Consider the following 21374-nt stretch of genomic DNA (forward strand, 5'->3'; position numbering starts at 1 on the left):
AGGGTTAGAGAGCCCCGCCAATTGCTTCCTTCTGTGTAGCACTTAGAGATGGCTCTAAAAGTGGACTCTAAGCAGGTCCATAACTAAGGGCCTTGAAAGTTTTTGTCTTAGCATTTCTCCAAGTTCTCTGCATTTCTCATTGTTCTCTGGTTGTGTGGTCTGGAGGGGATTACTACTATCAGTATCCAAACATAGTCCCAGAGGGGAAATCAGGATAAGGGGGAAGCTCTGTCTTCCACTGTGGAAGGGACTGTGGATTCGCCCCTTTCCTGCCAAGCGTGGGCATTAAAGGTCTCTGCCTTGGAGACATAGGACTTGAGAGATTCAGGCATAGGCATGGGGTTCAGGCATACGCATGGAATCAAAAATGACTCTTCTTGGCAGCTTGGAAGATTGAAGGGCTCATGGTACACCATGAGTGTCTTGTAATGGCAAGTGTCTAGGGATGATGATGCCAGTGGTAGCCTCCTAGGAAAATTTGCTTTTCTTCCTTTGTTTTGTTCTGTGATATTTCTATTTTGTTTTACATTGAGGAAATGTACGTAATAACAAAATCTAATAGGAATTCAGTAATCTTTTTCAAATAACAGCTTTATTGAAATATTATTCACATAACATACACTCTATCTTTTTAAAGTATGCAATTCAATGGCTTTAATATATTCATAGAGTTGTACAGCTACTGCTGCAATCTATTTTAGAACATTTTCATCAGAACCCCCAAATACCATGCCCCATTCCCTCTCTCTCCACCTTCCTAGCTCAATGTACTGCTATAGATTTTCTGTCTATATAGATTGTAAACTGTTCTCTTTTTTTAATCATTTTTCAATTGTGAAATATAATATATATACAACAAAGCAGTAAAATTCAAAGTATATTTTAACAGGTAGGTATGAAACAGTTTTCAAAGTGGTTAGCTGTTCTTAAACCAAGATTTAAGCTGTATCTTCTCTCCCTTGGTTCCTGCTTTTGCCTTATATTAGTTACCTATTGCTGAATAGCAGACTACCCCCAAATTTAGTGACTTCAAAAGCACATATCTGTTATCCCACAGTTTCTGTGGGGCAGGAATCCAGGTACACTTAGGGGGGTCCTCTGCTGCAGGGATGGCTCATGAGGCTGCCACCAGGTTATTGGCCAGGACTGGGGTCTTATCTGAAGGCTTGCCTGGGAAAGGATCCACTTCTAAACTCACTTCCTGGTGTTGGCAGCATTCAGTTTCCTGAGGGTTGTTAGCTGAGGGCCTTAGTTGCTGGAGGCCCCCATCTGTACTTTGCAACATGGGCCGCCTCATCATAACAACTTGCTTCATCAAAGCCAGCCTGAGGGAGGGTCTGCTAACAGGGTAGAAGTGGCAATCTTGGAACTTAATCATGGAAGTGACATTTCCTGAATTGCAAGTTGCTAAAGGGGAGGAAACCATACAACCCTGGATACCATTGGGATCATCATGGAGGCCACCTACCAAAAGCCTGTCCTGCTCCCCTCTCATTAGTTCTATAGGCTATTCAATATCTTTTTAATAAATTTGTTTTCTTGCTTGGGCTAACCAGAATCAGTGACTGTTTGCATCTAGTCTGTATACCTATTTGTTACTTTCTGTTCTGTAGTCTTATGAGTCTGGTCTCTATTGATCTAGCACTTTTCTTATGTGAGGTATGAAGTTATTGACACTGTCCATTAACCTATTCTTTCAAAGTTACCAGTTCTGTGCCTGAATTCTTCTCTAGCCCTAAGGCCAACTGGCAGCCACCAGAGAACTTGTTTGGATATTAATCTCCACAAAGATCATAGACAAGAGATTAAGAGCAGAGAATTCATCCTGTTAAAATGTGAAAACTGAGTCCTGCTAATAGGGCAGCCCATAAATGCTTTCATTCATCCTGAGGTTTTTGCAGTTTGTTCTCATCTGAGCCGTGACCAGAAGGTTGCTTTTCTTTATCAGTTCTGCAAAATTTATGTTTCAGAAATCCAGTGCAAACTAGCTTAAGCAAACAAAATGGAATTTCTTAGCTCACAGCTAGAAGGGATATGGGAGAGGCTCACAGGATCAAAAGAACTATAGAGCTCTAGAGACTGCAACTGTGATTCAGTGTAGGCAGTTCTCCTTTGAGCTCTTGTTGACATCTCCATCATCTTTGCTTCTCTCTTTCTTCGCTTCATTCTTTGCTATTGCAGGCAGGCCTGCTCAGCTTGTTGGAATGTGACCCTTGGTAAACCTCAGCTTAGAGTCTGAGTGGGAAAAGAGAGAAAGGTTGTGTCAGTTGCCTATTGCAATGGCCAAGAAGATGGGGTACTGTGCTAGGGCAGGCATATGTCACATGTCCACATTTCCCATTGTCAAAGGGACCCTGAAAAGCCAATAGCACTACTGTCCAATATAGGCTCTGACTTGGGCATATTGTCAGTGCTCTGGGCGTGGACAGACCAAGCATGCGCGTGATCCTGGCAATATTGGAGATTCCAAATAGGACAAGACAACACTGTGGTCTATGGAAAGGACCTGACTTGGAACAGTGGATTGGAGGGATCCTTTTATGGCTGGTGTATTTCACAAAGTCTTAGAATTTATTTATTTTGTACCCAAGGTCTAGTGTCTTAGTTTACTGGCAAAATAAGGTCACAATGAATTCTTCCATTTTAGATTTCGCTTGTTCCCTGATTACTTGACAGTTGAGAAATATTATTGGTAAAGACATGAAGGCCAGGAATGACATAGAAAATAGCTATCTATGATGGGCTCATAACCGAGTTAAATTACAGTAATAAAGGAGGCCAGTCCTTTTTATTTACTGCTGCTTCTGTGATTCGTGGGTGGATTGTTGTCTGTTTTTTGCTTTTAGCCTTTCAAGTAAGGATTGATTTGTCAAATTCATGAAGACCAGATATATTCAGGAACTCATGAATCTTAGTGTCAAAGGTAGGTCTTGTTTTAGACCCACATAAATATGGATTAGAATCAAGATCAGTCACTTATCTTTTGGAAGATGTAATACCATGCTCTCTTCAAATATGTATATTGACACCAAAGTTGCCCTAGTAATTCTTCTGGAGAAATAACTGCTGTGGGCTCCCTGAGAAGAGCCCATCCTGGACTGAGTCTATGCACAATAGTTCTGGGGATGCACTCACAGTTATAGATTTATTCTTTGGCAGTGCTTTATGGAGTTCCCAATATGTGGTAAGTGCTGGAAGCAATTGTGTAGGGTAATCTGTCTGATCCTACCTTCTTCTAGCCTGGTGTAAGTTTCTACCCCAAGTCAGGAAGCAACTAACTCACTTTTTGATTTACATTGAGAGCCAGTATTAACAATGATATAGAGCATAGAAAAATGAAGATAAAACTTACCCAATGTCTCCCAAAGGCCAAGAGGTATATGATAGTTAGGACCTCAGTTCCTGGTTCGAATAGACCTGGGTTTGACTCTTCACAAAGACACTTCCTAGATTTTTGAACCTGGAAATAAGTTAACTTCTTTATGTCTTTGTTTTCTCTTCTGTAAAATGGAGCTAATGATACTATCATCCCTATGGGCTGGTTGGTGCATTTTAATAAAATAATCCAAGTTAGGCATTTAGAATTGTTAGGGACATGTGAATCCTTAATAATCATTTAAAAACCCCTAGAGTAGTTGTGATAATCTCAGGAATGGTGTTTTTTGTTTGTTTGTTTGTTTGCCCTGTGTGTCCCTTCCACCATGCACATAACTTCTCCCAAATCTCCATACTAAGAGCAAACCACCACCACTTGGGGGTGGCAAGCGGTCAGGGCATAGGCTTTGCAACTGGGTAGACTTGGTTTTCTATGCAGGATTTCCCAATTACTTCGCCTCTCTGAGACCCAGTTCCTCAGCTGTAAAATGAGAATAGCTCCTTGTTGAGAGGATTAGAGATAATGCATTTAAGTGTGTGGCATTTGATGAACTCCATTTCAGGCTGGCTTTAAAAAATTCCTCCCGTGAACATCCCCATCTTGGGTCATAGTGGTGATGGAGGGTCTCGAGAACACAAGCCTCAGCCCTCCCGTCCCTGTTGTCAGTTTTATCCTCATTCTTGGCTGCGTCAGATTTCGCTGCTTTTAGGTCTGGTTTAATTTCCTTTAAGCCGATGCCTATGGAACCATTACTGTGGGGATTGTTACTTAGGGACCTGCTCTTCATGCAACTCATATCCTGGCATGGGTGCCATGTAAGAGGCGACGGTAGAGATCAGGCCCTGCTTCACTGAGAATGGGCGTGTAAAACCGAGTTACTAATCACCCTAAGGTGATTGTGATTTGGCTTCAGGACTAGCAAGAGACATTAACAAATAAGAGATTTGTTTGATGTAGAAAGGCGGGGAAACGGTTTTCAAAGGTCAAAGTTTTCTGAGGGAAGTTCTCCCTGTTTTTTTTCCTGGTACAGGAAAAGCTTTAATAATAAGGCTGCATTTTCCCAAGTTATCGATTCTTCACATTGTAGATTCTTCCCCTGACACCATTTCACATTGATCCCTATTCAGGAGAAAAAAAGGACGGGGGGTGTTTAGAAGCTTGGTGACATTTGCTGACATTCTACCTGCTTGTGTCTTGCAGCTTACTTCTGCTTCCTCTTGACTGCATTGGGCGTGACAGCTGGTGCCCATCGCTTGTGGAGCCACAGGTCCTACAAGGCCAAGCTGCCTCTGAGGATATTTCTGGCTGCCGCCAACTCCATGGCTTTCCAGGTGGGATGGAGGATCCTGTCTTCCATGCCTTAGGGACCCAGCACAGATAACCTGGACAGGCATACAGTCCCTGTGGAGTAGACCTCTGTCTCAGTGCGCCAGAGCCACATGGCAGATCCCATACGGTGGGGCAGCTTAAACAGCAAGAATTTATTGTCTTATGATGTTGAAGACTAGAAATCCAAAATCATGATGTCAGCAAGGCCATGCTTTCTCCCAGGATTGGTGGCATCCTCTGTCACATGACGATCTCTCTCTCCTCTCTTGTTTCTTCTAACTTCTGTCTTCTTCTGACTGCTTCTGAATTTCCTCTTTATTATAAAGATTAAAAACTCCCTGATTCCGTTTGGCTACACCTTAACTAATTCTTTAAAAGCCCTATTTACAAGTAGGTTCTCACCTTCAAGGATACAGATTAAGGTTTGAGCATGTTTTTGTGGGGATATGATTCAATTCCTAACAACTCCCATCCATGGCTCAGTCTCAGGCCCTCAGCACTCCCAGCCTATCCCACGTTTTTATCTCCTTGTAGAATTAGATACAGTAAGACATCTGTGGGGCCTTTTGTGCACCAACACATGTTGAACTGCCTGGGGGGCGGAAAGACACCATGCCCTAAACATATCCTGAAACCCTCAGCATTTGTGTGGCACTAACTGGGGGCCAAATTATGAGCTGAGCATGTTATATGTATTGCACATTTGAGCCTCAGAATAACCCCATGAGGTAGGTGTTGTGTGTATCCCCATTTTACAGGGGAGCGAACTGAGGCTTAATGAAGCTATAGAATGTGCCTAAATTATATGGCTAAAAATTAGAAGATCCGGGATAAGCAAACACAGATCTGCCCAATGTCAAAGCCTTTCTTCTTATAAAACGTATTCCTGAGACTGCCCTATGGGTCATGGTGGAAAGACCATTCAATCTGGCATCTGAAGACAGAAATCCTTGTATGTGTATGGTTGAGAACAACTTGTTTCCAAAGTTTCTGCCCATATATATATATATATATATGAGTGCAGGCGATTCCACACCCCATATGTTTTCACCTATCGGAAAGCAATGGCAATTCCCAAAACTGCTTAATGTCCAAGGAAACAGGCCACCCAGGAGTCTCTCTGTGACTCTCAGACATGAACCCGTATACAGTCACACGTGTGGTGGGACTTCCCCATCTCAACAGGGCAGCCTGAACTTGGGTGTTTCTGTAGTGCTCTTGCCTCTATGAAATCATTTCCCTATTTTTAGCATTTCCCCATTTTGGTTTATAGTTTTGTAATGCAAATAGGATATAATACTCTAGATCAATTAGGGATAATTTGTATCATGGTTATGTACTGGCTATAATTTAATCACAATTGGGAATTAGTGCCAGGGTCCTAGGAAAAAAACACTATTATGCACAAAGGAGCAGTTGCATAAAAGCAGCTTTTTCGCTTCGTGTTCTTTTGTTGAACATTGATAATCTGGACAGTGCTGCACTTTATTATTTTGACTTTAACCATCTCATTTCAGTGTTGTGCATTGTTTATCATAAGAATGTGTTATAATAATGATAGTTTAGACACTCGTTGGCTTAGACCTATTCAGAACTTACCTTAGTAATTTTTATTTATTTCATTCAAGCAGTTTAGCTTCCAAGAACACATCATGTAGTTACAAAACACCTTTCTCAGAATTTTTTTTCAAGATACGTAATTTGTAATTGAGAGCCTAAAATTCTGATTTATTTTTTTCCCAACAAAGCTATTTATTTATAACACACATTTTGAAAACATGAGTTTCCTTGATAAAACTTTACAGAACAGAACATCAGACTATGATTTTCAATTTAATTTTGGGAGAGAGTACTTGTAGAAGATAGTGCTTGCATCCCAGAATAAATTTACTATATGTGGGCCTTTGAGCAAGCTTGTTTTCTTTTTCTGCAAAATGGGGATAATAATGTTTACCTCACAGTTGTTGGAAGGATGAATGATGAATGTAAAGTGTTTAGCTTTAGTATCACGCAGTAAATGTTGTCCCCTTCTTCCTCTTTGTCTTTGTGAGAATTGGCACATAGTCACATTCCTTTTATGTTCTAGGGCCTAAAAAAACATGTGGTTAAACAAATTAATCCATGAATGAATTGCTTAAAAAGTATTTTTAGAAATCATTAAATTTAAAGTATTCATACTTCTTCCATTCTTCTATATTTGGAATTCATGCATTCATTCAATAAATATTTATTGAGCAAGTACTGTGTGCCAAGCACTGTGCAAGGTACAATGGATATAATGATGAGCAAACACAGCCTCAATCCTTGCCTTTGTGGAGCCTTCAGTCCAGTGAGGTATCAGAATTCCCATAATTTTCCAATGGAAACTTCAGTGCCTCATAGGCTTGGGGTTACTCAACAATGTCATAGAGACCTAGGTGAGAGGTATCCGTGACATCAGCATACAGTTGGCTTTCCCAGCAATGTATGTTGTGTCGGTTGGAAAGAACACAGCCCGGCAGTTGAACCAGACCACTTAATCCCAGAGGAGAACAAACTGGGAAAGTAAAAATCTCTCTATGATTTGCCACTCTGGGGTATTGGCCTGCAACCCTGACTTAATGCAGAGTCATTGGTTTAGCTTCCTTTTGGTGTCCCCATGGTTACTTAAAAATGATCTTCCCCTGCCCCCCATTAGAATGGTCATGGCTTTGGCCAAAATAGACAAGTCAGGCCATGGTTATCTTTGAGGATCAACAGGGCTTTTACTGGAATCTGAGAACAAGATCTTGATCATCAAGAATAATCTTATTAAAATTAGGACTTCAATATTTTAAACTTCTCTTTTGCTTCCATTTAGAGGACATATTTATGTGTGTGTGGTGGGGGAAGGGGGTGGTTAAAAGGAGATACGTCTTAGCCCCGAAACGAGGATGATGGGGGAGGAATGCCTGACCAGGAGCTCTACTAATCATCTGTCCCTCTGACACCCTTGCATTCAGGTAGGAACCCCTTAGTTCCTCTCTGGTCTATCCTCCTTCCTTACCAGGAGGATGCAGGTCAACCTGAACACTGCTTGCAAATCCCTTTGGTTTTTCCTTATAATTTTCTTCTAGGTAAATAAGGACCTAGGGGTAGGATTCCTGCCATCCAGTGATGTCCAAGAGTTCAGTTTTCACAAGCAGTAATCAGGATTTGCATTTGTGCTCTTGTGCTCATACACCCTCACCTGCTGGCTCACCTGCTGGCCACAGCTGAGTCTTCTGCAAATTCAGCATCTGGCTGGATGCTCCAACCCCCTCCCAGACTGTATGCATTTCCTCATCAGATCACAGTAGAGAGGCTTAAGATTTAGCTCAAGAAGAGTGCTTAAGGTATTTAGTTGAATCCTCTCTTAAAGGAGAACTGAGAGGTAGAGAGAGGCCCAGAGACTGTCAGTGACTTGTCAAAGGTCACACAGCTAGTTAGTGGATAGACACAGACTAAAACCAAAGTCCTTCAGGGATCTTTTAACTCAGCCAAAAAATTTTTTTTTTTAATTTTTTATTAATTTTAAAGATTACAAGAAACAAACATTCCCAACACATACACTCAGCAATTCACAATATCATCATATAGTTGCATATTCATCATCATGATAATTTCCCAGAACATTAGCATCAATTCAGAAAAAGAAATAAAAAGACAACAGAAAAATATAACAAACAGAAAAAAAAAATTTACAGGCCATACCCCTTACTGATCCCTTTCACTGATTACTAGCATTTCAAACTAAATCTATTTTAACATTTGATCCCCCTATTATTTATTTTTATTCCATATGTTCCTCTCATCTGTTGACAAGGTAGATAAAAGGAGCATCAGACACAAGGTTTTCACAATCACACAGTCACATTGTGAAAGCTATATCATTATACAATCATCATCAAGAAACATGGCTACTGGAACACAGCTCTACATTTTCAGGCAGTTCCCTCCAGCCTCTCCATTACATCTTGGATAACAAGGTGATATCTACTTAATGCATAAGAATAACCTCCAGGATAACCTCTGGACTCTGTTTGGAATCTCTCAGCCATTGACACTTTGTCTCATTTCACTCTTTCCCCTTTTGGTCCAGAAGGTTTTCTCAATCCCTTGATGCTGGGTCTCAACTCATTCTAGAGTTTTTCTCAATCCCTTAATGCTGAATCTCAGCTCATTCTGGGATTTCTGTCCCACGCTGCCAGGAAGAAGCCATAGATGTTTTTACGTCCTATAGTGCAATTTGTAAATAGACCAAACTTTATATACAAATGTGTCAAGTAAATCACAGTGGTACGGCCCATGAACTTTGGCAAGTATATAATAATAACAACAAAATAATAGCAAACATTTGAGGACTATATGTGTACCAGTCACTTCATTAAAAATTTTATATAGCCATTTCATTATACACTTACAAGGTAGGTACTGTTATTTGCCTCAATGATAGGTGAGAAAATGGCAACAAAAGAAGTATGCAACCAGTCCACAGACATACAGGTTTAAGTAGCAGATCTGGAATTCAGATCCAGGCAGGTTGGCTCCTGATGTCATCCTCCTACTGCTAAGCTTTAAGCCTCCCAGTATCAAAGTGCTCATCAAGCCTTTCATTCAGCAAATACATGTGCTAAGCATTGCTCTCACATTGGAGAACAAGACAAACAAGGTCTGCTCTCTTATAATGTGCATGTTCCCCAAAGAGAGAGAGAGCAAGTAAGCAAGTAAGCAAATGAATAAACACATTTCTTCAGAGAGAAAAAAAGATATGAAGAATTTAAACAGCTTGGTGTGATGGAGGATGCCAGGGAAGGGACTTTCTTTAGAGAGGAGGGTCAGAAGACCTCGCTGAGGAGGTGACATCAGAGGTGAGACCTGAAGGAGAGAACAATTAGGGGCAGAGAAGGAGGAACCAGTGCAAAGCTCAAAGGTGGGAGCAGGTATGATGTATTCAAGAAACAGAAGGAGAAAGAAGGCCAGTGTGGCTGGTCCTGTGAGTGTGGGAGAAGGTGGTCATAGAAGAGGTTTGTGAGGCAGGCAGGGACCTCCTCAGGGCACAGTAAAGTGGTGGATATTCTTCTAAATGCCATGGAAAAGCACTGTCAGGTTTTAGGCAGGGGAGAGACGTGGGCTCATGCATTTCAATGGCATGGCTAAGCCTCAGACCACACTCATGAGACCCTGCAGATTTTGTGCCAGATTAGCTCACAGGGAATCCCCCCAGGCTGAGTCTTTGTGGGGACTGCACGTCAAGTGGGGAGACAAGCTGAGGAAGCAGTGCGCTTGAGCACAACTCAAGATTTTGAAAGGAGCATGGAGTGGCAATTGGATTGCAGACTTAAGATTCACAGCAGGCTCAAGAATCACAAACTTTATGTCACTGTATTAGTTTGTTAAGCTGCTGGAATGCAACATACCAGAAATGGAATATCTTTTAAAAAGGGAATTTAATAAATTACAAGCTTACAGTTTTAAGCCTATGAAAATGTCCAAACTAAGGCATTCAGGTAAAGATGCCTTAATTCATGAAAGACCGATGGGTTTGGAACACCTCTGTCAGCTGGAAAGGCACATGGCTGGCATCTGCTGGTCCGTTGCTCCTGGGCTCCGTTGCTTTCAGCCTCTGTTCCTGTGGGGGTTCCTCATTTTGCTTCTCCGGGGTTGACTTTTATCTCTTGGCTTCCCTTGGCTCTCTCCAGGTTCTGACTTGTTTAATATCTTTTATAAAGGTGCACAGCACACCTGCTGGGCTCCAAGCATCACCAAACATCTCTGTCTCTGTTCTCCAAGTGTAGGCATCTGTGTCAGGTCTGCTTTCCAAAAGGTTTCTTCTTATAAAGGACTGTAGTAAACTAATCAAGACCCACTTGGAATGGGTGGAGTCACATCTCCATCTAATCATCTCTGTGGAGATAATCTAATCAAAAGTTTCCACCTACAATATTGAATCAGAATTAAAAGAAATGGCTGCCCACACAAGATTGGATCAGGATTAAAACATGGCTTTTCTGGGGCATGTAATAGCTTCAGACTGGCACAGTGACTTTCTGTGCAGGTTCTAATTCTCACTCTGGAGATCCTGTTCTGTGTTTGCCACCTTTCCTAACCACACGCTCAACTTCAGATTGACGATTTTATTCTTCACATCAGAAGCAGGTCACCTTCCTCTTTTTAAGATGGGTGGATGCTTTTGGCATCTTCTTTCTAAGTAAACTAGCAGGAGAAGTGGCCCTGACTCTGTGCCACAAGAAGCCGTTCTGGTGTGGCGTTTGAAGATGCTCGCTTTGGTATGCCTCCCATTGTCTTCTTTCAGGGCATTTTGCTCTCCCGGGGAAGGAAAATGTGGAAAGGGCAAGCAGCTTGGTCGTCTCTGAACAACGTCTCTTATCCCCTGCTCGTGGTGGTGACATCACTGCTATGTGCGTGCTCCTTTGTACGTCCATCGTGGCCTGATACTCTGACAGATGAGGGGATGGAGGTGGAAGAAGGAAGAAAGAAACTCCCTCCTAAGGCTGCTGCGTGGGGCGTACTTCACTTCCCACCAATAAAATTTACTCTTTTGAGTAGAGGTTAAAATTTCTTCATCCCTAAAATGCTTCACTTCCTTCTTCACTGGGGACCTAGGTCAGTGAGCGTCGGTGAGATGAGAGAAATCACCTAAGGAAATGAAGCTTAAGAGAGTGAGTTTGTGATAGCCTGAGAAAAGAGCATCATTTGAAGACAAGATGGACAGACAAGAGGACCAGTGTGTCTCTTTCATTACCCTTCCCTCCCCAAATGTAGGGGACAGTCCTGAACGCAGATCTTACCCTCTTTGCACCAGTGATGTGTTCCTAACCATTTCAAGATAATTTAAGTTTTTGTAAACAAGCAAAAGAAATCATACTTTATAGGCATAGAGAGTTTTTATTTAATGAAGTACTTGATAATCAAGTGGGTATTTCTGTAAGCACATAACCACTAGATTTTATATATTAATTTAATTCCCCACCTATATTGAAAGAAAGTATAGTTGTTTTAAATGACAACTAAAGTCCAAATTGACAGGACTGTAGGTGTAAGCTATTCTGAAACATATTTTTAAGCAAAATGTTTATTCTCCCTTCTTTTCATAAAAAAGATCTTCAGTCAAGGCACCTCTTTAATTGTGCTCTTTCTCTCCTCTGCCAATCTCTTGATCTCCTAGAACCATAGAAGGTTAGAGGTGGGGGCACATTAGAAGCAAGATGTCTAATCTCCATTCTAAGACATGAAGAAATTAAGACCCAAATATCTGAGTTTATTTCTATTGTCTGTTCATTTTCCCACCTCATCTCCAAAAATGTTTGTGGATATTGGAGGAGACTGTGTTGCAGTACAATTTCTTGAAAAGCTATTTCTCCCTGTACCTGCCATCAATCATTTGGGCTGAGATAGCAAGTTGTCATTGCTTATTCTTTATTGCACTGCTATCCTGCCAGACACTCTTATGTTGCTGCTTTCTAGGTTTCTCAACCCACTGATTATTTTGCATTTTGGATGATTTCTTCCCCAGCTGCCTTCATTTGCATTTTTCCTAAATCAAATCTCTTTGTGATTATTTCTATTCATATTTCTACCCTCTTTAGATCCATCTGTGTTATTTCTCTATCCTCAATGGTGTCTGCAGCACCTTCTAATTTAGTACCAACCAAAAATGTTATTAACAAAATGTGTACGCCTTGTTCCCAGTCATTAATGAAGAGGCTAAATAAATCTGGATCTAACAGACACTTCGCAGCCTTCCATTAGCCGTCCCCTGTCCCCGCCTTCCCATTAAATATTGAGCTGCCTTTCATCACTGTTCCTTGTTTATCAAGGTTCAGCCTTTTCAATCATCCTCGCCCTGTCCCCTCTCTTGTCATAGGAATGTTTCAGTGATGCTGTTTTAAATGCTTTACCAAGCTGTGAAGATAGAACATCTACAGGCATCATCAAATCAAAAATTTTAATTAATGGTGAAATTTAATGGCTTCACAAATCAGATGGAACTTTCTAGCCTTGCTTTTTTACATTCTTTTAGCAGGCAGACACATTTGATTATCTTCATCTTTTATTGAGCTTTCAATGCTTTTTGTGCAAATTTACTAGTTAATTCCCTTTGAATTTAAAGGTACATAAACCATTCTGTGATTGTGAGGGGCACAGAGACTTATGAGAAATGGCCCTTGTCGTGAAGTGCTTACAGTCTGGTAGAACTGGCTAGACTTATTATGTACACTAAAACGAAGCTCTTTTAAGACAATGTATAGTTAAGTTGCCCAAAACTTCCCACTGGGTGCAGAAATACAAATATGAGCTAGGGTAGCTGAAGAAAGCCTGCTGAAGAGGAGCGCTTTGAGCTGAACCTGGAGAGGAGAAAAGGAATTGCCTAGGCAAGGCACAAGAGGAGGGCAGAAGAAATGCTTGAGCAAAGATGAAGGGGCAGGAATAATGATGTCATACTGTGTGGAGTTACAGCATAGTTAGAAAACCAGTCTGACTGAAGAAGTAAACTGATGGGGTGTATGGGGCATGTGGCTAATCCAGCTACCTGTGTGACATCTTTTGTTGGATGTCTCTTAAGCTCCAAACTCAACATGCTCCAAACCAAAGTTGTGACTCTACTCTCCTTCCCATAAACCATTCCCCCCCCCCCCCCCGCTAGTTTTCCCTACAAGAGATCTGGGTGTCATTCATAATTTCTCCTTTCCTGTCACCATCCCTCTTCCTATCTTTGAGCCATTGCCTTCACTTCTACAACTAAATTATGTCTTGAATCTGCACACTTCTCCTCATCTCTGCCCTTCCCTAGTTCAGGTCATGATCATTTCTAGCCCAAACTGCTCAAAAGTCAGAAATTGGTCTTCCTGCTTCAATATTTGCCCATCTCTATACTGCAGCCAGAGGACTTATTGAAGATTAAATCAATCTCTAGCAAAAAAAACTTTCAGTGGTTTTGTATTGCATTTGGAATGAAACCCACTGTTACAATGGCCTAGAAGGGCCCTGTGTGATCTGGCTTCTGCATACCTCTAAGACTTCTGGTGCCACTCTTGCCCTAGCTCTGAATCCCCAAACACTGGTTTTCTTTCAGTCCTTCTTGCTGCCTCTTAGTTTCCTGTTAGTAATTTCCTCTGAGACAGTTCTTCTCTCTCCCTTACTTCCACCCATGAGTCTTCTCAACCTAAGTATTACCTGATTAGAAAAGCCTTGCCCTTCCAAATGGTTCCTCCTTGTCACTGCTCCTTATTTGATTTATAGTATAAATCCTACTCCGAAGTTTCATTTGTGTATACTTGTTTAGTGTCTATCTCCTCCCCTAACTTATAAACTCTTTGAGGACATAGCCTTGATTGTCTTATTCCTCCTTTACCTCCTAGCGCATAGCAAGCAGTCAGCAAATATTTGTCAAATTAAGGAATGAATAAAGTAGGAAAGAGTTAGAATAATCAGACCAGTGGAAAATCTTTGATTGCCAAGAAGAAAAATGGAGATTTAATGAGAAAAGTAATATGGAGAGGTTGTCATATTAAAAGCAAGAGAGTGATAGATATTTGGGGAATGTGAATTTGGTAGCAGTATACCAAATGTTTTGAGAAGGGAAAAAAAGACAAGAAGCATGGAGGCTATTAAAAAGTTATTAGAGTGCAAGGGTAGTTTATTGGTAGATTTCTCGCCTGCCATCTGGGAGATCCAGGTTCAATTCCTGGCCCATGCACTTCCCAAAACAAACAAACAAACAAACGAAAAAAAACCCCACAAATTCAGTAAATGGTGCTGCAACAATGGGATACTCACGTGGAAAAAGGATGAAATGTGACCCCCCTGCCATACAGCATTCAGAAAAAAAAAAAAGCTATTATAGGATGCCAGGTAAATTGATGAGAACCTGAACAAGAGTGATAGAGTCAAAATGGAGCCAAAAGGGAAAACCTGAGATTTTAAAGAACACCCCTCTGGTAATTATTATGTAATTATTATATTTAGCATAGTTATAACCTTTTACTTTGAAAAAAAAGTCAGACTTACAGAAAAGTTACAGGACTACCATGAAGGAGTTCTCTATACCCTTCACCCAGATTCATCAGGTATGAATTAGGCTCATTTGATTCTGCATTCTCTTTCTCTCTCCATAGGTGTGTAAGCACATTCTCACATGTTATTTTTCCCTAAAGTATTTGAGCATAAGTTATAGACATCATGCTCCTTCATCCCTAAATGCTTCATTGTGTATTTCCTAATAACAAAGACATTTTCACATAACCCCATAATACCAAAATCAGGGAATGTAATGTTGATACAATATTATTATCTAATATAGACTCCATATTTCAAGTTTTGCCAGCTGTCCAATAATGTCCCATACGTCAATATTTTTCCTAGTCCCAGACCCAATTCAGGATCATGCATTACAATGAGTTGCAATGTCTCTTTAGTTTTCTTTAATCTGGAATAGTTCCCCAGTCTTTGATTTTGTGACAGTGACATTTTAGAAATGTGCAAGCCAGTTCTCTTGTAGAATGTGTCTCTGCTGGGTTTGTTCATGTTTCCTCATTGTTAGACAGCTTGTGCATTTTGATCAGGAATACTATATTAATGATACTATATCCTTATCAGAATCAACAGGTAGTACATGAATGTCCCTTTGTCACATTATTGGTAGGATGAACTTTGATCATTTGGCAAAGGTAGTATCTCTACTAGGGTTCTCCACTGTGAGATTGCTGTTTTTCCTTTTGTGATTAATAAGTAATCTATACAGAAATACTTATTAGCCTATTTCAGTATTTTTCTTCATTGAAATTTCCCCAGTAGTTTTAAGATACATTGGTGATATTTGCCTGAATCAATTACTGCCATGATAGGTGCAAAAAAATGGTGATGTTCTGCCTCCATTATTTGTTCGACATTTGTTAGTTGGCATTTCTACTGTAAGAAAGAGTTTTTACTTCTCCCCTTCTATTGTGTGTATCTATGTATGTATGTTTATGTATATAGCTGTTATGGATGTGTGGATTCTTATTTTAGTCAATGGACTATAATCCATTACTGTCATTATTCATTTTGATGCTCAAATTAGTCCCATTTTATCCAGTGGGAGGTACTACAAATAGACTCCTGTGTCTTTTGACATATCCTCATCATTTTTTGAGCACTTCCTAATTTTTTGGCACAATAATATATTCACTAGGTCCACTTGTACTTTCCCTGCCATATTCCTGTTATCAGCCATTTCTCCAAGGAGTCCTCATTCATTTTACTGAGAATGGTATTAAAAACTAAGATCTGGGGGCGGGTCACAGTGGCTCAGCAGGCAAGGATGCTTGCCTGCCATGCCAGAGGACCTGGGTTCGATTCCCGGTGCTTACCCATGTAAAAAAACAAAACAAAACAAACAAACAAAACAAAACAAAACTAAGATCTGGGTGCTAGGTGTGTTCACTATTCATTATTTCTAGTGCTGTCATTATACCTTTCTCTCCTGAAATTTTGACTCATGGGATTTAAGCAGTGAAGGAAATCTAGCTCGGAGACTGGAAAAATGATCACATCACTGATAAAACAAATTCAAATTGAGAAGATTCACAGACAAGCAAAATTTCTGTAGTGATCTCTTTCTCTCTCTTTTTCTTAATTTAATTTATTTTGTATTATCAAACAAAAACAACATATAAACATGAACATTCTTAACATACAAACATTCCGTGTATGGTGTATAATCAATGGCTCACAATATCATCACATTGTAGTATATTCCTTACCATGATCATTTTTTAGAACATTTGCATCACTCCCAAAAAAGAAATAAAAAGAATAGAGAAAAAACTCACAAATACTGTACCCTTTATCCTTCCCTCTCATTGACCACTAAAATTTCATCTACTCAATAGATTTTAACCTTTTTTCTATTTTTTTCTATACCCCTTACCACTCCCTTTCATTGTTCACTAGTATTTCAATCTACTCAATTTATTTTAACATTTGTTCCCCATATTATTTATTTATTTTAAATCCATATTTTTTACTCATCTGTCAATATCTTAGATAAAAAGAGCATCAGACACAAGGTTTTCACAGTCACAGTCACATTGAGAAAGCTATATCATTATACATTCATCTTCAAGAAATATGGCTACTGGAGCACAGTGCTACAGTTTTAGCACTTCCCTCTAGGCTCTCTAATACACCTTAAACTAAAAAGGGGATATTTTAAAAATGTATAAGAATAACCTCCAGGATAACCTCTCGACTTTGTTTGAAATCTCTCAGCCACTGACACTTTATTTTGTCTCATTTCTCTCTTCCACCTTTTGATCGAGAAGATTTTCTCAATCCCTTGATGCTGAGTCCCAGCTCATTCTAAGATTTCTGTTCCATGTTGCCAGGAAGGTTTACACCCCTGGGAGTCATGTCCCATGTAGAGACGGAGAGGGCGATGAGTTTACTTGCCCTGTTGGCTGGAGAGAGAGGCCACATCTGAGCAACAAGAGGTTCTCTGGGGGTGACTCTTAGGCCTAATTTTAAGTAGGCTTAGCCTATCCTTTGTAAGGATAAGTTTCATATGAACAAACCCCAAGATTGAGGGCTCGGCCTATTGATTTGGTTGTCCCCACTGCTTGTGAGAATATCAGGAATTCTCCAAATGGGGAAGTTGAGTTTTCCTCCCTTCTCTTCATTCCCCCAGGGGACTTTGCAAATACTTTTTTTATTCACTGTTTAATCACCCTGGGATTTATCGGGATATCATGCAGAAGGGCAAATTTATCAACCAAGAGGACTACCAAAGCCATTTTTAAAAAATATTTTATTGAGAAATCTTCACACACATACAGTCCATCCACAGTATACAATCAGTGGCTCACAATAGCATCATATACTGGCGTATTCATCACTGTGATCATTTTTAGAGCATTCCCATCACTCCAGAAAAAGAAATAAAAAGAAAAAAGAAAAAACTCCTCAAGCTATTTCATTTCATTTTATTTTTAATGTTTTTTAAATTGTGAAATATAACATATATAAATTCCCAAGTACATCCAACATGGAAAAGTTAGAATGGCCATAGCCCAAATACCCCTTAAGAGTGAGAGAAAGATCAAAGGTAATGGTAGAGTTATATAGAGAAGGTTGGATTTAACAAATGAGTATGAGGACTGAATCAGTATATTGATATTTCTTTTAGTCTCTAGTACCTTAGAGTAGCTAGAAATAAAATCTAAAATTGTGGAATTGTAACCTATACCAAACTCTGAAACCTATTCTACAACTAATTTGAAATTTATTGCTTTTTTGCATATATGTTATTTTTCACAAAAAAGAAAAAAGAAAAGGAAGTGTATAATAGAGAAAATGGGATTTAGCAAATGAATATGACTGCCGAATAATTATATTGATATTTCTTTTGGTCTCCAGCATCCTGGAGCAGCTAGAAGAAAAAATGAAAAATCGTGGAACTGTAACCCATATCAAACCTCAAAATCTGTTGTATAACCACTTGTTAAAATGTACTTGGAAATAAAAAAAAAATGTGATTTTTTTTTCTAATTTAAATAAATATTAACTTTTTATGCCTAAAAAAAAAGAAGAGGTCCTCTGGAGGTGACTCTTAGGCGTACTTGTATGTAGGCTAAGCTTCTCTGCTACATACATAAACTTCACAAGAGTAAATCTCAAGATCAAGGGCTTGGCCTACTGATTTGGGTGTCCCTAATGTCTGACACAGTATCTGGGGTTTCCTCGGTGGTGAAGTTTAATAGTCCTATTTTTTTCCTCCTATCCCTCAAGGGACTTTGCCAATAGATTTTTTTCTTCAGCAAAGACTTTATTTGTCAAAAGGGCATTTCACTTAACCTCCAAATTTGGCTGACAATTTACTGATGAGGTTCATAACCTTTGGGTTGCTCTGATATTTTGACATATTTGCTGGGTTCTGGGCCACATTCTGGAAAGCCACCATAACTTCCTGATCCTGCATGGCTGCAAGAACCTCTGGATCATTAAGAATTTCGTTGAGACCAGGCATTCCTCCCATTGCAGGCATCCCCCCCCAGGAAAGCCACCTGGAAAAGAGCCATACTGAGCTCCTGATTGTCATCTGACTTCTTCCTCCCTCTGGGCTCTCTCATGTTCTTCCTGAGCCTTTTGTTTTCTGCCCTCTGATCTCTCTTTTTTTAAATTTATTTATTTATTAATTAAAAAAAATTAACAACAAATGAACAAAAACATTAACATATGATCATTCCGTTCTACATATATAATCAGTAATTCACAATATCATCACATAGTTGCATATTCATCATTTCTTAGAACATTTGCATCGATTCAGAAAAAGAAATAAAATGAAAACAGAAAAAAAAAGATTATATACACACCATACCCCTGACCCCTTGCTTTCATTGATCACTAACATTTCAAACTAAATTTATTTTAACATTTGTTTCCCCTATTATTTATTTTTATTCCATATGTTCTACTCGTCTTTTGACAAGGTAGATAAAAGGAGCATCAGACACAAGGTTTTCATAATCACACAGTCACATTGTGAAAGCTATATCATTATTCAATCATCCTCAAGAAACACGGCTACTGGAACACAGCTCTACATTTTCAGGCAGTTCCCTCCAGCCTCTCCATTACATCTTGGATAACAAGGTGATATCTACTTAATGCCTAAGAATAACCTCCAGGATAACCTCTCAACTCTGTTTGGAATCTCTCAGCCATTGACACTTTGTCTCATTTCACTCTTCCCCCTTTCGGTCAAGAAGGTTTTCTCAATCCCTTGATGCTGAGTCTCAGCTCATTCCAGGATCTCTGTCCCACGTTGCCAGGAAGGTCCACACCCCTGGGAGTCATGTCCCATGTAGACAGGGGGAGGGTGGTGAGTTTGTTTGCTGTGTTGGCTGGCGAGAGAAGCCACATCTGAGCAATAAAAGAGGCTGTCTTGGGGGTGACTCGTAGGCCTAATTTTAAGTAGGCTTGACCTATCCTTTGTGGGGTTAAGTTTCAGATGAACAAACCCCAAGACTGGGGGCTTCCTGAACCTTCTTAACTCTTTCTCTTCTTTCTTTGATCTTGCGCTCCTCATGTTTTTGCTCATACTTTCTGCAATGTTCTGCAGTTTTCTGGGCCCTCGGTTGAACTCCTTTTAGCATTACACCAGCATCTTCATCACAATCCAGTTGACAAGCAAGAGCAAGATCATGGGCTGCCTCTTCCCAGTGGCCCGGAAGTCTGTGCGTTTTCCCTCAACACTTGTGAGGCTGAGTGGAATCAGGATTTATTTCAATGGCTCTGTCACAGTCTCAGATGGCAGTATTTGGCTTCTATAATTTGATGTAGATACTGGCCCTCTTGGCACACAAATTGGCCAAGCAAGGATTCAGCTTAATGGCATCTGTGAACAAGTTAATGGCTTTCTGTAGTTCACCATCATTTAGGGCATCAGTAGCAGCCACTTTCTTATCATTTGCCTGATCTATCATCTCAGTTATCTCTACAGCTTCATCTCCCATTTCTTGAGGGTCCTCAGTGTCTGGTTTAATAACATCTTCATTGTCAATTTCTAGATCACTTTCCTCACTTGATGTTCTTCTTCTGTCTTTATGTTTTCCTCTGTCTTCTTACTGTTTTTATTTCCTTGATATTTTCTTCTGCTTTAACCTTTTGAGTAGCCAGTGGTATTTTACCACCCATGCTCTCCACCCACTCCCTCAGGAAGTGCCTTTCCTCGGTGTGCAGAGCCCTCACATCCTGCTTATGCTTTCACGAAGGCCTGAAGTGTGCTCACTTTGTGGGGGTTCATGGTTCAGAGGCAGTGGGTAGCAAAGGGCATGGCAGAGAAAGCTGCCATCTGATTCCAGCCCAGAGCACTAGCCCAGTGTATCACCAATACCTTTTGATGACCTATCCCCAAGCCATTTTAAAAATGTATTTTCAAAAAGTATAAACGTCTTATTCAAATGCATTCTTATTATAAGAAGTTTAAACAATGCAGTAAGAGAAGAAAACATGAAAAACCCCTTTCCCTCCTGTTAGTCTCTAAGTTTTGTCAGTAAACAGTTTTTAAACATCTAAGGTTGACTTTTCAACATTTGCTCCGTTTCTAAAGCTTATACAGGCTGAGTGCCACATTAAGTCTAGGCAGAAGGTGGCAATTTGTTCTCATGAAGCTAAAAATTTCCAGGGGGTATAGACTGCTGCCAGACCCTTCTTGGGGGTTTTCTGGACTATTCTTGCAGATCCTCAGTGTTATCTAGAGAAATTAGTGCTGATCTAGAATCAACAATGGGGAAAGCTCTGGATGTTCTTCACTGATTGAATAGTATGATGCTGTTATCTGAATGGGAGGAGATTGCATTCAGATCCCAGGGACAAGATAAAGTCTATTTCAAAGGAGGCTTGCAGTTCCTCAAGACTGGAGGGGACAAGTATCTTTCCCTCCTTGATCCCTTTGATAGAATGACTCTTTTCACTGGAGGAATTCTATTCACTCACAAAACATCCCCCAATCTCTCTCACCCACTGACACACACAGTTTCTACCTCTAAAACCTGCCGATTCAAACTGATACGTCAGTCCCAGTTTCTTTTCACTATGGACTGGAAAAAAAAGAGGTGCTGAGAATATACATGGAATTCCCTTTGGTTGGGTTTTGAAGCCACATGGG

At 40.1% G+C, this 21374-nt stretch overlaps 1 protein-coding gene, 1 long non-coding RNA gene and 1 pseudogene across 2 annotated transcripts in view; 1 reads left to right on the forward strand and 2 right to left on the reverse strand.

Annotated features, from left to right (window-relative positions):
- Nucleotides 1-21374, forward strand: part of SCD5 (stearoyl-CoA desaturase 5) — a 244168-nt gene that overhangs the window by 121384 nt on the left and 101410 nt on the right. The window contains exon 2 of the mRNA XM_077143018.1: nt 4577-4707. Coding sequence (XP_076999133.1) covers nt 4577-4707 — 131 coding nt within the window. The remainder of the gene's footprint in view (nt 1-4576; nt 4708-21374) is intronic.
- On the reverse strand, nt 1809-7071 carry LOC143668311 (uncharacterized). The gene is made up of 3 exons (XR_013168376.1): nt 7014-7071; nt 6660-6794; nt 1809-2235 (listed from the first exon to the last, which is right to left on the reverse strand). It is a non-coding gene; the product is annotated as an uncharacterized LOC143668311 (long non-coding RNA).
- LOC143667950 (hsc70-interacting protein-like) lies at nt 18552-20510 on the reverse strand (annotated as a pseudogene).

Source organism: Tamandua tetradactyla, chromosome 24 (genome assembly GCF_023851605.1).
Source record: "Tamandua tetradactyla isolate mTamTet1 chromosome 24, mTamTet1.pri, whole genome shotgun sequence".
NCBI classification, from domain to species: Eukaryota; Metazoa; Chordata; class Mammalia; order Pilosa; family Myrmecophagidae; genus Tamandua; species Tamandua tetradactyla.